The 16,970-nt window shown below is 46.7% G+C and overlaps 2 protein-coding genes across 2 annotated transcripts in view; one reads left to right on the top strand and one right to left on the bottom strand.

Moving 5' to 3' along the window:
- LOC310756746 (uncharacterized protein) overlaps nt 1-16,970 on the top strand; it is a 1,375,527-nt gene that overhangs the window by 929,780 nt on the left and 428,777 nt on the right. The gene's annotated exons all lie outside the window — the stretch shown is intronic.
- On the bottom strand, nt 5,728-14,569 carry LOC310758098 (uncharacterized protein; the record flags this gene model as incomplete). The annotated part of the gene is made up of 4 exons (XM_083604035.1): nt 5,728-5,825; nt 5,905-10,810; nt 12,971-13,159; nt 14,437-14,569. The coding sequence occupies 3 exons, from the start codon at nt 14,567-14,569 to the stop codon at nt 8,700-8,702; spliced, it is 2,433 nt and encodes an 810-aa protein (XP_083460161.1). The 3' UTR covers nt 5,728-5,825; nt 5,905-8,699.

Raw genomic sequence — 16,970 nt, 5'->3', positions numbered from 1 at the left:
CGGCGGTTCGAATCACTGTGACAGGGTGAGCTCCTGTTGCTCGGTCCCTGCTCCTGCCAACCTAGCAGTTTGAAAGCACGTCAAAGTGCAAGTAGATAAATAGGTACCACTCCGGTGGGAAGGTAAATAGCGTTTCCGTGCGCTGCTCTGGTTCGCCAGAAGCGGCTTAGTCCTGCTGGCCACATGACCCGGAAACTGTGCGCCGGCTCCCTTGACCATTAAAGTGAGATGAGCGCCGCAACCCCAGAGTCGGTCACGACTGGACCTAATAGTCAGGGGTCCCTTTACCTTTACCTTTACCTTAAATAAATATGGAAGTTTTTAATGTGTGATGTTTTATTGTGTTTTTAATATTCTGTTGGGAGCCCCCCAGGGTGGCTGGGGGAACCCAGCCAAATGGGCAGAGTATAAATAATAAATTGTTGTTGTTGTTACAACCAGGGTACGCAGGGGTACGCATCCCTCTAAACATTTTGTGAATCTGTTTGGCTTCATTGAAAGGCAGTATTTCAATATGAGTAGGAAAATGAGAGTACCCCCTAAACATTTTTTTAGGAAAAAAGCACTGATAACAACTTTATGGAGAGTGAATGTGCATAATGTGTGGAGTCTGAAAAAATACTCAGTGACAGGAGAAGGATTTCTACATGGAAAGAACCCACTCATCTGAGCAGTGTGAAGTGATCTTAGGTCAACACACAATGACACACAAACCATAACAGAAAAACGCTTTAATTGCATGTTCTCAGCAAACATTACAAGTAGGCAAATGTGAGGTAGGGGAAACAGAACAGCCTTTGGGTGGCCTTTTTTTGGGAGGGGTATGGTGGCACGTATATAACTACCCCACCTCTCCTTGAGAAAGGAGTAACGAAGCCATAAGCAGAAAATATCCTGACAGTTTGAGGTTCTTCTGATTGACAGCCCTGGCTCCATTCCCACTCCTCCCCGACCACATTATTGAGTTCTGCCCTTCAGCAATGTCACAAAGTTTGGGGGGGGGGAGTCAACCTCTTATTCAGGGGTCATCAATGTGGTGTCCTCAATCCCCAGTATGCCTGGCCTTCAAATAGCACCAGCGAAAAGTTACCGTATTTTTTGCACCATAACACTCACTTTTTTCCTCCCAGAAAGTAAGGGGAAATGTCTGTGCGTGTTATGGAGCGAATGCCTACGGATGGCGGGGGGATCTGCTGCAGTCGTGAGCAGAGGATCCATGGTTCCCCTTCCTTCCCTCCTCCGTGGCTCGCTTTGAAACAGCAAAGCGGGAGAAGAGCCGCTGAGTGGGGAGGAAAGAGGGACAGAGAGCCTGCTTGCTTTAAAGGAGCAAAGCAGGAGAGGAGAGGAGCCGCTTACACGAGTCCGGAGCTGTTTTTTTCAGCGAGCCAGGGAGGAGGGAGAGAACAGCTCGCTAAATAGCAGCAAAGTTTTTCGCAAGCAGGCTCTCTGTCCCTCTCTCCTGCCCACTCAGCTGGCTTAATAGCAGCAAAGTTTTTCAGTGAGCCGGGGAGGAGGGAGAGAAGCAGAGCCTTTAAAGGAGCAAAGCAGGAGAGGAGAGGAGCCTTCTCCTCTTATACCCCTCTTCTGCATTATTAACAGCATCCTTCTCCACCCACCCCACACGTGTTCCTTGTCCCTTGAGTGCTTTTCCTTCCCTCCCCACTTAAAACATGGTTACAAAGCACGGATCCACATGGATCCTCAGGATTTTTGCACTGGGTCACCCCAAATTCACCATCAGATCACATAGCATGTCCGTGGCTACAGCTTGCACCAAAAAAATCACGCACCCACTGTTGCCTGGGGCCGCAGTGGTGCAAAAACGTGGTTACAAAGCATGGATCCACATGGATCCTCAGGATTTTTGCATTGGGCTACCCCAAACTCACCATCAGAGCACATGTCTGTGGCCACAGCATGAACCACAAAAATCATACATCCACTGTTTAATTTAGAATATTTTTTTTCTTGTTTTCCTCCTCTAAAAACTATGTGCATGTTATGGTCAGGTGCGTGTTATAGAGCGAAAAATACGGTAACTTCCTTCCGCAGGGCCTGTAAGACAGAGTTATTCTGCCTGGCTTTCAACTTGAACTTAGCCTGATCTTTTATTCCCCTTTCTTCCCTCCCCCTCCCCTTTTTATGAAGATTACCTGCTCTGGGATCCCACAGCTGGTTCTCCCCTGGTCTCCTCTCTGGCCCAAATAGGACTAATTTAGCCAGCTAGCCCTGGTGATCATCTAATGTTTATTGGATGGATTTTCCCCCTACATTGATTTTTGAATTCTGAATTTATTGTTATTCCCATTTTATACTGTATTTTATGCTGTTTTTTGTTGCATCAAGTAAGTGTTTTTAATTTGTTGTTAGCCGCCCTGAGCCCAGTTTTCTGAACTGGGAAGGGAAGGGTATAAATAAAAATTTATTATTATTATTGTATTGTATAATGATTAACATGGGAAGTAGGATGGTAAAATGTTAATGAGGCGGACGTGATACGCCGTAAACTGGCACGCCCCTTCTTGTGGGATTGGAAGGAGGGACTTGTGGCCGGACAAGGGACTTCATAAGCTGTGTTTTTCCTGAGGCAGGTGTGCCTGATCTTGGGTTACCCCACTTGCAACTGGGCATAATAAAAAGGTTTTCAAATTCACCCATTTTGTCCAGATCACTTTATTTAAAAAGATTCAGAGAAGAGACCTTAAGTCAAAGGAACCAGTCAAAAGGAACTATCAAAAAGGGCAAAATAAATAAATAAATAAATAAATAAATAAATAAATAAATAATCCTTCAACTTTGCCAAAACAAACGGTCTTGCAGCACTATAAAAACTAACAGATTTTGGGGAAACTGTTAAAAAATGGGATGGTCAGGGGGCCTTGGTGGGTGCTAAGGAGGGTTTCTGAGGGTGTCATGGAGTCCACATGCCACACGTGTCACAAGGGGGGGCACCTCAGTCATCATTTCTTTATTAACAAGTGCCCCCCTCAAAAAAAAAATTTGTGAGGCTTAGTAGGGCTGGGCAGATGTTTTCCCAGCCCTGTTTGTGATGTCACAAACAGACATGGCAGCTGAGGAGAAAGAGGTAGTTTATTCTAGAATTTAAATTTTTGTTTTGTTTTGTTTTGTTAAGAAATGGGATTTTGATGGACTAATGGCCTGTTCCCCCCTCTCCAGACAAAACAGCCTCCAGCAAAGTGCAGACCAGCCCTATTGATCCCAGCGTGTATCTCTGTGGGAGTTGGAAGTGTGTTTGCCTATGAAATGGTCTGAATTTTATTAGCTTCATTAGCCTTCACTGCCAAGTCCCAAGGTCGGCTACAGCAATAAAATATGCACCTGTAAAGCAAACAAAACAGTTCCAACCTTAAATATGCGGTTAAAAACCTTTCCCAATATATAAACAACGGAATGCGGAATTGTTGTACTTTATAATCATATAATGGTAGATTTCGAAGGGACCACAAGAGTCGTATATCTACCTGCAATTCTATTCTGGAACAACTAATGCATCCCTGATGGATGACCACCCAACCTCTTATTAAAAACCTCCAAGGAAGGAAAGTTCCCCATCTTCTGACGGCGACATTCCACTGCCCAATGGCTCTTACTGTCAGAAAGATCTTTCTGATGTTTAGGTCGGAATCTCCTTTCCTGTAATGAAGCCATGGGTTCGAGTCCTGCCCTCCAGAGCAGGAGAAAACAAGCATGCTTCCTCCTCCATGTGACAGCCCTTTAGATATTTGAAGATGACTATCCTATCTCCTCTCAGTCTCCTCTTTTCCAGGCTCAACATACCCAGCTCCTTCAACCATTCCTCATCAGGCTTGGTTTCCAGACCCTTGATCATCTCGGTTGCCCTCCTCTGCAAATGTTCCAGCTTGTCAACACCCTTCTTAAATTGTGGTGTCCAGAAGTGGACACAGGACTCCAGGTGTGGCCAGACCAAGGCAGAATACAGAGGGACTATGACTTCCCTTGATCTGGACACGACTTCTGTTGATGCAGCTTAGATTCGTATTCGCTTTTTTTGCCACTGCATCACACTGTGGGCTTGTGCTAAGCTTGTGGTCCACCTAGATCCTTTCCACATACACTACTGGCAATTCAGATGTCCCTCACCTTATATTTGTGCAGCTGGCTCTTCCTGCCTAAGTGGAGGTAAAGGTACCCCTGCCCGTACGGGCCAGTCTTGACAGACTCTAGGGTTGTGCGCTCATCTCTATAGGCCGGGAGCCAGCGTTGTCCGCAGACACTTCCGGGTCACGTGGCCAGCGTGACAAGCTGCATCTGGCGAGCCAGCGCAGCACACGGAACGCCGTTTACCTTCCCGCTGGTAAGCGGTCCCTATTTATCTACTTGCACCCGAGGGTGCTTTCGAACTGCTAGGTTGGCAGGCGCTGGGACCGAACGACGGGAGCGCACCCCGCCGCGGGGATTCGAACCGCCGACCATGCGATCGGCAAGTCCTAGGCGCTGAGGTTTTACCCACAGCACCACCCGCGTCCCTACATATGGAACTTTTAATTTCATTGTTGTGTGTTTTTACAGTGAAATGCATGGAGATGTGAAAACACATAAAAATATTGCAGCTGCCAAAACAGTATGATGCACTTAAATAAATGTGAAATCCAAATAAGGCGTTCTGACCTTATTTGACTGGTGTGTGAGTTTGTCTTTTTCCTCTTCCCCCTTTTTCCTTTTGTGCCATGACAATTGTAAACCTGCGGGCAGGAACCACTATGTTCTACCTGCATATGTTTCAAGGCTCTGTGCTTCCGAATACCATGTGCTGGAAACTGTAGGAGAAGTGTTGTTATCGCACTCGGATCCTGCTGTGGACTTCCCATTGGGAACACAACCCCTCTGCCCTGAAAGCAGCTCCCTAGCTTTGCAATATGTTAGTCGGACATAGCCGTCAGGAAGGCAAAGTCAGCCTAGAACCAAAAGCCAATAATTAGCCGCAACCAATTAACAGTGTTACAGCACAGGGCTAAGAGAGTCCATCACATCCCTGAAACCCACTTAGGTCAAACCTGCCCTGTTGCAGCAGGTTAACACAGGGGTCAGCAAACTTTTTCAGGGCCAGTCCACTGTCCCTCAGACCTTGTGGGGGGGGGGGGAGACTATATTCTGGGGGTAAAAATGAACGAATTCACCACAAATAACCCGGAGATGCATTTTAAATAAAAGCACACATTCTACTCATGTAAAAACACCAGGCAGGCCCCACAAATACCCCAGAGATGCATTTTAAATAGAAGGACACATTCCTTGTAAAAACACACTGATTCCCAGACTGTCCGCAGGCCGGATTTAGAAGGTTATTGCGCCGGATCTGGCCCCCAGGCCTTAGTTTGGGTTAACACAAAAGCAGGAAGGCAGAAGCTGCTAAACCAATTTTTGGGGAGGGGGTGTTTATTAAGAAATCATGCTGCCAAAGGAGATATTTCAGACTCCAAGCATTATCTTTTCAGGGTGTCCCCGGCCCCCTGGCATGTTAACATTCACACATTCGCTCTCTCTCACACACACCCTTAAGATATCAATGACTTTCCTTCTTCTTTTTCCATGGTTCATTTTGCATATCCTAAATCCCTGCATATTTTACAAAAACGAAACCATTCAGTGTTCCATTATTGTACCCATCGAAACTTGTTTTAACTGTTGAATTTATCTTAACGCTGTCCCAGCAGAGTGACTGGAATAAAGCAGGCATGAGTCCATAGAGAGAAGAGAACCTTTACTGAGGTAAAATTTGACCAAAACAGTACATACAGCTTGAGGAGAAACATGTGAAGAGGTTTGTCTTTGTTAGGTCAGGCCTACGCAGGGGGAAGCTCCTTCAGAACCCTTCTCCCCTCCGCGAAGGTTGCAGGTTCGATCCCCATATGGGACAGCTACATTCCTCTATTGCCTGGGGTTGGACTGGATGATTCTCAGGTCCCTTCCAGCTCAACAGTTCTATGATCCGTCAGCCAGACCAGTCAGGGAATGAACCCCTGAAGTCATACAAAGAATTCCCGGTTGTACTTCCAAGAATAATAATGCAACAAACAAAAAAAACGAACAAACTGCTGTCTTTGGGCAAGAGGTAGTAGTAACAACATGAATTGCTTCAGCCCTGGAGCTTGATGTCTCCATGCCGCAAGATATCCAACTCTATTGTTCTGTGTTAGCAACACCAACTTTCATGTTTTCAGTTAGGGACGCGGGAGATGCTGTGGTGTAAACCACAGAGCCTAGGACTTGCCGATCAGGTCAGCGGTTTGAATCTCCGCGACGGGGTGAGCTCCCGTTGCTCGGTCCCTGCTCCTGCCAACCTAGCAGTTCGAAAGCACATCAAAGTGCAAGTAGATAAATAGGTACCGCTCTGGTGGGAAGGTAAACAGCGTTTCCGTGCGCTGCTCTGGTTCACCAAAAGCGGCTTAGTCATGCTGGGCACATGACCCGGAAGCTGTACGCTGGCTCCCTCGGCCAGTAAAGCGAGATGAGCGCTGCAACCCCAGAGTCATTTGTGACTGGACTTAACGGTCAGGGGTCCTTTACCTTTTTTTAGTTACGGCTCCGGCTGAGAGAGCTCTGAGGATGCTCAGTGGCAGAGCACATGCTTCTGCATGCAGAAGGCTCATGGTAGAATCACAGAACTGTAGAGTTGGAAGGGACCCCGACAGTCATCTAGTCTAATACTAATAATATTAATAATAAATTACTTATACCCCGCCCATCTGGTTGGGCTCCCCAGCCACTTTGGGCGGCTCCCAACAGAGTATTAAAAACACGACAAAACATCAAACATTAAAAACTTCCCTAAACAGGGCTGCCTTCAGATGTCTTCTAAAAGGCAGATAGTTGTTTATTTCCTTGACATCTGATGGGAGGGCATTCCACAGCCCTCTGTCTGGTTCCCTTTATCCTCACTTCTTGCAGGGAGGGAACCACCAAAAGGCCCTCAGAGCTGGACCTCAGTGTCCGGGCTGAGCGATGGGGGTGGAGACGCTCCTTCAGGTATACTGGTGTGAGGCCGTGTAGGGTTTTAAAGGCCAGCACTGACACTTTGAATTGTGCTCAGAAATGTACTGGGAGCCAATGTAGGTCTTTCAAGACTGGCGTTATATGGTCTCAGTGGCCGCTCCCAGTCACCAGTCTAGCTGCCGCATTCTGGATTAGTTGCAATTTCTGGGTCACCTTCAAAGGTAGCCCCATGTAGAGCGCATTGCAGTAGTCCAAGCGGGAGATAACCAGAGCATGCACCACTCTAGCAACACACTCCAACCCCAGCAATGCAGGAATCCTGGCCACAGCAGTCCCTGAGCACAGGACCTCTGTTAAAAAACCTTGGAGTGCTGCTGCCAGCCAGTGTAGTCAATATGGAGCTAGATAGATCAGTGGTCTGATACTGTGTAAGGCAGAGTCCTTTGGAGAGGGGCTATAGGAGAGCAACTGATTTCTCTGCAGACGGACTCAGGTTCAACCTCTGGTCTTTCCAAGTAGGGCTGGCAATGTCTCCTGCCTGAAACCCTGGAGAATAACTATGTTTGGACACCAGGCTTAGATGTTATTTCCAGGATCAAAAAGAGGAAACCATTCCTGTGAAATATTCTACAGAAGGAAATCCTGGGCAAAGACAGCAAAACATCACTTGAGTACTTTCTGTCAAATAACTAGTAACATTTCTGTTTTACTTTTTCATTTTTCACATCACTATGAGTGCATGTAACAGGTAGCAAAACCTATACATCTTTACACACCACAAGAGAAACAACCCAGTCCTCCTGCCCGCTTTTGCTACAGTGAAATTCAATGTGCACTTGGAGTCCACATTTATTTTTTTAAAGAACAAGAAAAATATTGAGCCTTGAGGCCCTGTAAAAGCTAACAGGTTGATTGTGGCATGGCCATCTTTTGTGGACTAAATCTTAGAGGGCTAATAGTCAAAGGAGAAAACAGTAAGGTGGTAGTTGAATGGCAATGAGGTTCAAAAATTAGAGTTGGTGACTCTTTGAGCTCAAATATATGTAAAAACAGACACACCACTGACCTTTTGCAGTAGCAAACTGGTGATTACAGCAATTATAATCTGTAGGGGAGTACAGAATCATTTGCATGAAACAGGTGAAGGTGGCAGACATTCCGGCACCACTTAACTGACTGACACAGGTGATGCAACAAATGCAGCCACCCCAAATCAACAGGGTATATTCAGACCTATTTCCAACATTATAGAAGAGTCACCTGGTCTGATCTTGGTGCCCTACCAGGGATGTTGTGAATGCTGTAGTCAAGGGCTGGACAGGCTAGTAGGCTGCACATTTTTAGGTGGCCGTTTATGGGCGAACCAGGGTCCTGATCCGAGTCCCATGGGTGATCCACTATGCACACCATGTTCCAACCAGGTCTTTCTCCTTCATTTCAGCCAAGCACACCAGCACTTGACATAAGCCGATGGACGGGAAAGCAGGATTCAATTCTGCCTTGGCTGCACAGGTCTGTCCCCGTGATGGAATGGGCAAGCGCAGCCAAAACAGGATGTAACCCTCCGCCTAGCAATTGGTGCATGGGGGATTGGGACCATTTCATTTTGCAAGCGTCTGCACGGCTCCCAAATGTCTGGCTGATGGCCACCAGGGAACACTGCAAGCGATTTTGACTGGCGAGTGCAGCAAGCCACCTGCCAATCATGCGATGTCACTATGACATCATGCGATTGACAGGTGGTTTGTTCCACCCACCGGTCCCGTTTGGCCCTCTTGCTGGGGCCAGATAATGATCTGGCTCCCAGAGCCCAAAAGGATCTCCACCCCTGATGTATACGATTTCTCTTCCATGTGGATTCTCTGATGATAAGAAAGGCTAACACTATTAGTGAAGCTCTTCCCACACTCTAAGCATTTATGCGATTTCTCTCCTGCGTGGATTCTTTGATGGGAAGAAAGGCCACTGCTCTGAGCGAAGCTCTTCCCACACTCCGAGCATTTATATGGTTTCTCTCCCGTATGGAGCCTCTGATGATTAGAGAGGGTATTGCTTCGGCTGAAGCTCTTCCCACAGTCTAAGCATTTATATGGTTTCTCTCCCGTATGGGTCCTTTGATGGTTAGTGAGGTGAGTCTTCTGGTTGAAGCTCTTTCCGCACTCTGAACATGTAAATGCTTTCTCTCCTGTATGTAGTCTGTAGTGTATTGCTAAGGTTTGGCTACAACTGAAGCTCTTTCCGCACTCTGAGCATTTAAAGATTTTTTCACTTGAATGGGTATTTTGATGGTAAGTAAGGTTACTGTTGTGACTAAAGCTTTTCCCACATTCTGAACATTTAAATGGTTTCTCGCCTGTATGGAGCCTCTGATGATTAGACAGGCTACTGCTATGAGTGAAGTTCTTGCCACACACTGAGCATATATATGGTTTCACTCCCGTGTGGATTCTTTGATGATTAAGCAGGTCATAGCTCTGACAGAAACTCTTTCCGCACTCACCACATCTAAATGGTTTCTCTCCTATATGAATTTTTTGATGGTAAGAAAGGCTGCTAGTATTAGTGAAGCTCTTTCCACACTCTGAACATTTATACGGTTTCTCTCCTGTGTGGAGTCTCTGATGACTAGAAAGACTACTGCTATGACTGAAGTTTTTGCCACACACCAGGCATTTATAGGGTTTTCCTCCAGTGTGGATTCTTTGATGATAAAGAAGGCCATAGCTCTGAAAAAAACTTTTTCCACACTCAGAACATTTAAACGGTTTGTCTCCTGTATGGATTTTTTGATGGTAAGAAAGGCTACTGCTATGAGTAAAGCTCTTTCCACACTCTGAGCATTTATAGAGTTTTTCTCTTGTATGGATTCTTTGATGAGAAAGAAGGTGATTGCTCTGGCTGAAGCTCTTTCCACAATGAAAACATTTATACGGCTTCTCACCTGTGTGGGTTCTTTCATGATAAGAAAGGCTACTACTATTAGTGAAGCTCTTTCCACACTCTGAGCATGTATACGGTTTCTCTCCTGTATGGATTCTTTTATGTTTACAAAGGCTATTGTTATGAGTGAAGTTCTTTCCACACACTGAGCATTTGTATGGTTTTTCTTCTGTGTGGATTCTTTGATGAGAGATGAGGCCACTGCTCTGACAGAAACTCTTCCCACACTCGGAACATTTATATGGTTTTTCTCCTTTATGAGCCCTTTGATGATAAGAAAGGCTACTGCTGTGAGTAAAACTCTTCCCACACTCTGAGCATTTATAAGGTTTCTCCCCTGTGTGGATTCTCTGATGAGAATGAAGCTCACTCCTCTGGCTGAAGTTCTTTTCGCAATGAAAACATTTGTAAGGTTTCTCTTCAGTGTGGACTCGTTGATGATATGAAAGACTGCTGCTGCTAGTGAAGCTCTTTCCACACTCTGAGCATTCAAACGGCTTCTCTCCTGTATGGATCCTTCGATGATTAAAAAGGGTACTGCTCTGAGTGAAGCTCTTTCCACACTCGGAGCATTTATATGGTTTCTCACCTGTGTGGATTCTTTCATGCACAATGAGATGTTTCCTGTAGTTGAAGCTCCTTCCACATTCTGAACATTTAAATGGTTTCTCCCCTTCATGCAGTCTTCTAAGATTCCTAAGGCTTGATACCCTAGTTAGAGCTCTTGTACCCCGGGGGATTTTTGCCTGTTTCTTTCCTGTGTGACATTCTTCCGGCATCACAATTTCACTGAAGCCGGTGCCTTCTGGAACAACAGCTTTCTCCCTCAAATTCTCTTCTGCTTCGGTTTTCATTCTCTGCTGCTCATCCTTTTTGCTGCTCTCCCTCCCATCACCTGCAGGAATACAAAGGGAAGCCTGATCAGGGAGGAACAGCTTCCCAAATTAGGGAACAATCCCAGCCATTTACTGTGTGAATGACGGAATGGGAAAGACAGTGGGGAGGCAGATCCTGCAATATACAGGTAATGACTGCTTTACACACAATTGTGCACATCCCAAACCAGGAAGTGACCCTGAAACAGAAGACGGGGGCGGGGCAGAACACTTTACGCCAATGTGTACGGAGACCTAGAACATAATCCCCATGGATTATAAGGATTGCCTGTATTAAAACAACATTGGGTCTCAGGTCTGGCTCTGCAGCTGCAAGCAAGATTGATTACCTGACAGAAAGAGAGGTTCTCCTTGGCAACAGAGTCATAACTAAGAAATACTCACAGCAGGAGAATAACATAGCAGCTGGCTCCACTTTCCAAGGGTGTCACAACTAAGAGAAAACAAGGACAGGGGAGCTAGAAACAGAGGGTGAAATGTAGAGATTCAGCAAGAGAAAAATACAGAGCATGAAGGAGAGAAGAGGAAGAGGGGGAAGAGAGAGCAGTGTGAGATAGAGAATGGCAGAGGGGAAGTCTGGTGGAAGCTTTACCGTATTTGTCGCTCTATAGGACGCACCAGACCACAAGACGCACCTAGTTTTTGGATGAGGAAAACAAGGAAAAAAATATTCTGAATCCCAGAAGCCAGAGCAGCAAGAGGGATTGCTGCTTTCACTGCACAGCGATCCCTCCTGCTGCTCTGGCTTCGGGGATAGCTGCGCAGCCTGCATTCGCTCCATAAGACACACACACATTTCCCCTTACTTTTTAGGAGGGAAAAAGTGTGTTTTATAGAGCGAAAAATACGGTACTTTATTTATTGAATTTGTCTTCCACCTTTTTCTCCAAGGAGTTCCAGGTGCCATACTCGGCTCTTCCCAACCTCAATTAACCCGAACAACCCTGTGATGAGAGCCAGTCCCAAGAAACTCATTCTAGTGAGTTTCCTGGCCGAGTGGTGATTTGAACCTTGGGTCTCCTGGGTTCTAGTCCAGGCATAGGCAACCTCAGCCTGCCAGATGTTTTCGGACTACAACTCCCATGATCCCTAGCTTATTAGTATTATTTATGTATACCCCGCCCATCTGGCTGGGTTTCCCTAGCTACCCTGGGCGGCTTCCAACACAATATTAAAATACAGTAATGCCTCAAACATTAAAAGATTCCCTAAACAGCGCTGCCTTCAGATGTCGTCTAAAAGTCTGGTAGTTGTTGTTCTCTTTGACATCTGGTGGGAGGGCGTTCCACAGGGCAGGTGCCACCACCGAGAAGGCCCTCTGCCTGGTTCCCTGTAACTTGGCTTCTCACAGTGAGGAAACTGCCAGAAGGCCCTCGGTGCTGGACCTCATTGTCCGGGTAGAATGATGGGAGTGGAGAAGCTCCTTCAGATATACTGGACCGAGGCCATTTAGAGCTTTAAAGGTCAGGACTAGCTAACAGGACTAGTGGTCAGGGATAATGAAAATTGTAGTCCCAAAACATCTGGTGGGCTGAGGTTGCCTATGCCTGTTCTAGCCAGACACTACAACACACTGGTTTTACCCCAGAGGGGAAGGAAAACAGAATTAGAAGAGGTTGATGGTAAGGGAGGGAGGTCTGGGGTACAGGAAACCTTCAAGAACAGGCTGAATGAAGGGATTTATTAAGTAGGGAACCTATGTTAAGACAGGGGGAGTGTAAGAAGAAGCACTTCCTGGAGGAAGCAAAACTTACAAACAAGACGGGATCAAAGGTGACAGGCGGTCTCTGAAAGCAAGAGAAATTCTGGGCTTCTGACAATCCTTCGGACAGGCAGAGGGGGAAGGGAGCGACTGTAGCGCAAATAAAACAGGGGACCCTAAACAACTGGGGAACGGGTTTTAAAGAAAGCATAGAGGAACAATTTATCGTTCTATCCATTTTGGACCACTCTGGTCCTTTGTTACACAGAAAGGCCAGGGTGGTCTGGAACGTAATGGACAATAAATTACCCTTTCCCCCCTACCCCGTGGTTTTCTAAATCCTGAGTCAGAAAGGATGTGGCATGGCTGCAGGAGGGTCTTCATACAGGTAATTTTAAAAAAACCACCAATATTCCCTGCTTTCAGTAACTCAGCCAAGAAAAAGAAGGAGCCTTACCTACAGAATCCAGATTTCCATAATTCTCTTCCATAACTTCCCTATGCAGGGCTCTTTGTCCTGGATAAAGCAGAACCCACTCCTCCTCTGTGGAAAATTGCACAGCCACCTTCGCAAAGATCACAGGACCTTGAAAGCTGGAAACGGAGGAGCCTGCCTCTTGCAGATTGCTGCATCCCAAGAAGGATACTGTAGAGCGGTAAAAAGGGGCAGAAAAAAGACACCACAATGAAAACACTCTGGTTTTCTTTAAAGTCCACTCCTACGGCAGCTGAGTACCATCCTCACCCAGGCCTCTCCCCTTAATAATAATAATAATAATTTATTATTTATACCCCGCCCATCTGGCTGGGCTTCCCCAGCCACTCTGGGCGGCTTCCACAAAAATATTAAAATACTGTAATACATCAAACATTAAAAGCTTCCCTAAACAGGGCTGCCTTCAGATGTCTTCTAAAAGTCTGGTAGTAGTTGTTCTCTTTGACATCTGGTGGGAGGGCGTTCCACAGGGCGGGCGCCACTACTGAGAAGGCACTCTGCCTGGTTCCCTGTAACTTGGCTTCTCGCAATGAGGGAACCGCCAGAAGGCCTTCGGAGCTGGACCTCAGTGTCTGGGCAGAACGATGGGTGAGGAGACGCTCCTTCAGGTATAGTGGACTGAGACCTTTCATTTATTTAACCAGATAAACCAGGACACCTGGGCATCTTGGGGAAGGGCAGTGGCCCGGTGGGAGAGCACCTGCTTTGCATGCAGAAGGTCCTGGGTTCACCTCCAGGTTTTGCTGGAGAAGAAGATCCTGTGCCTGCCATTGGGGAGAGCCGCTGCCAGTCCGTGTGGGCAACACCGTTGCTCTGAACAATGGACTGGGGCGCAGGGAGATTTGTGGAAACCTCCATTGTGCGATTCCAGTCGCCTCCTTTGCAAGATGCAGTGGGAGGCGGATTCCAGTGGGAGGCTTCGGGGGAAGGGAGGAGGCTCACGGGCAGAGCACCTGCTTGGCATGCAGAAGGTCCCGGGCTCCATCCCCAGTTGGGCCGGGAAGAGCTGCTGCCAGCCCGTGCAGGCAATACTGAGCTAGCTGCACCACTGGTCTGATTCCGCGACGGGGTTTTCCTCCCTCCCTCCCCTCCCCCCACCTCCCTCATCATCCCCCGAGCGGCCCCCGAGGCCCCCCTTTGCGGCCTCCAGAAACCTCAGTCCCCCCCCCCCGCTGCGCCCACCTCAAGCGCTGCTCGGCCGCCGTCCTTCTCCGCCGCCGCCCTCCGCGCCTCTCTCGCTCTCGCCCCAAGGCATGACGGGAAAGCCAGTGCCACCGAGCGCGGCTGCCGCGGAATCTCGCCGTCCCGGTGGCGGAAGGAGACTACGACTCCCAGCAGCCACCGGGAAGGGAGGACTTAGAACGCCCAGCTGCTCCGCGCTGATTGGGAGGGGAGGGGGAAGAAGAGCGGTATGTTGCTCTTATTACCTTCTGGCTTGTCGTGGCGGCTCCCGGCCTGCAGGTGGCGCCGCGCTCTCGCTTCCGGGAGGATTCGCCCTTTGCGGCTCCTGCTTCCCTCCGCCTTCCATTCAAAGCTCTCTTGGGGGGAGCTTTCATTCATTGGATTGGATTATATTTCTGTGCCACTTTCCATTCATACGGACCCCAAAACTGCTTACAAGCATTAAATAACAACGACAAGATAGAACATAGTAGAACATCTCAAATACAACATCAATCATATAGAATAATTTAACAAATCATCAGTGAAACAATCGCAATCTCAAGGCAGCAGGGAGTTTGGGATTGTGCAGCCCGCAGCTGGGGAGCTTTGGTTCAGTCCGGACCATTCATTTTAGTGGATTGCACTTCTAGATACCTGTATATCAGATTTGCACGGAGGAGCAAAACCGAAGGTGTCAGGGCTGCTGTAAGCCAGGAAGCCTAGGTCCGTTGTGGGCAAATTTTTAGAAAATTATGTTTTCAAATACATGTTTTGTGATGTGCTAGATTTGCCCAAAAGGGAAGTCAAAAATTTGAACAAAAATGTGTGTAGTTTCAAGCCAGGCAAGGATTTTGAGACACTCGCATAAAAATAATAATAAATAATAGAAATAGAAAATAAATAAATTATTATTATAAATTATTATTAAAACACTCCTTCTTCCCCTCTCCCTCTCCCTGCAACAGCAATTTTAAAAAGTTTTTTAATACAGCTGTTTGTTGCAGGAGCATTTCTGCACAAAAGAGGTGGAGCTTTTTGGTTTTTCTTTTTAAATGTGAAATTATGGCCATTGACCCGAAGTATTTCTGATGAGCTCAAATATAAGTGTTTAATTAAGCTCATAAATGCTTTCTCCAAAACCTTGCACTTAAGCAGTTGTATAATAAAACTCCTTCTATGTAGGCAAATACTTCTAGTGAAATAGGTAAAAAGGTAAGGTAAAGGACCCCTGGATGGTTAAATCCAGTCAAAGGCAACTGTGGGGTTGCGGCCCTCATCTCACTTTCAGGCCGAGGGAGCCGGCGTTTGTCCACAGATAACTTTCTGGGTTATGTGGCCAGCATGACTAAATCTCTTCTGGGAGCCAGTGTGGTGTAGTGGTTAACAGCAGTAGACTCATAATCTGGGGAACTGGGTTCACGTCTCCGCTCCTCCACCTGCAGCTGCTGGGTGACCTTGGGCCAGTCACACTTCTTTGAAGTCTCTCAGCCCCACTCACCTCACAGACAAAACAAAAAAATTTTTTTCCTTCCAGTAGCACCTTAAAGACCAACTAAGTTAGTTCTTGGTATGAGCTTTCGTGTGCATGCACACTTCTTCAGATACACTGAAGTGTGCATGCACACGAAAGCTCATACCAAGAACTAACTTAGTTGGTCTTTAAGGTGCTACTGGAAGGAAATTTTTTTTTTTTGTTTTGACTATGGCAGACCAACACGGCTACCTATCTGAAACTCACCTCACAGAGTGTTTGTTGTGGGGGAGGAAGGGAAAGGAGAATGTTAGCCGCTTTGAGACTCCTTCGGGTAGTGATAAAGCGGGATATCAAATCCAAACTCTTCTTCTTCTTCTGTGACGGAAACTAGAGTGCATGGAAATGCCATTTACCTTCCCACTGCAGCAGTACCTATTTATCTCCCTGCACTGGTGTGCTTCCGAACTGCTAGATTGGCAGGAGCTGGGACAGAACGGGAGCTCACTCTGTCATGGGGATTCGAACCGCCGACCTTCTAATCGACAAGCCCAAGAGGCTCAGTGGGTTTGACCACCCGCGTCCCTACTTCTAGTGAAATATTTAATTGTCAGAGAAAAAAAGATTGGAGCATGCTCAGATACAATGATGAGGTCTAGTTCCTCATCTTGCCCTCTCTCCCATAGTGCTTTATGTAAAGATAATGTGGTCAATACAAGAGTAAGAATTATGAACCTTTGGGGGTGGTACACCTTTGGGGTGTAGCACTCAGCACATGTCCAGGAGGTCAAAGACAGAAGATCATTCAGTTTGCTCTCGCTGGATGATGCAGGAACAGCAGCCACTGCTGCCCATGGCCCGATTGCAACAAACATTGAAGTCACCTCCTAAGATAATACTACTGGTTGGAATGGATTGTAACACTTGCAGAGTGTTCTTTAAAAAATTGATCGGCTCGGAGATCCAGGAGTACACTGAGCAAAAGGCAAGTTGTTTAGTTAACAGTGTTCCATTTACATGCACATACTTCCTCTGCTTTCCCCCCTAAAAAAATGTCCAGGGGCACTCTCATTTTCCTACTTATATTGAAAAATACTGCCCCTCAATGAGGCCAAACTTTGATTCACAAAATGTTTAGGGGTATGCATACCCATGCTTCCCCTAGAAAAAAAGCACAGAATACTTCCCTTTAGGATCTATCAAAATTTTATTAATAACAAGTGGACATTTCTTAATTACAACCATGGCAACTCTGCAAGGTTTTGAGCCCCCTATGCAAAGCTTGAACACAACGGTACCGCAGGGTCACCAAATTGGCTCAAAGTA

This window comes from Podarcis filfolensis, assembly GCF_964270895.1.
Source record: "Podarcis filfolensis genome assembly, chromosome: 2".
Taxonomy (NCBI): Eukaryota; Metazoa; Chordata; class Lepidosauria; order Squamata; family Lacertidae; genus Podarcis; species Podarcis filfolensis.
The sequence above is the reverse complement of the archived record's forward strand: the minus strand, read 5'-3'. Positions and strand labels throughout refer to the sequence as shown.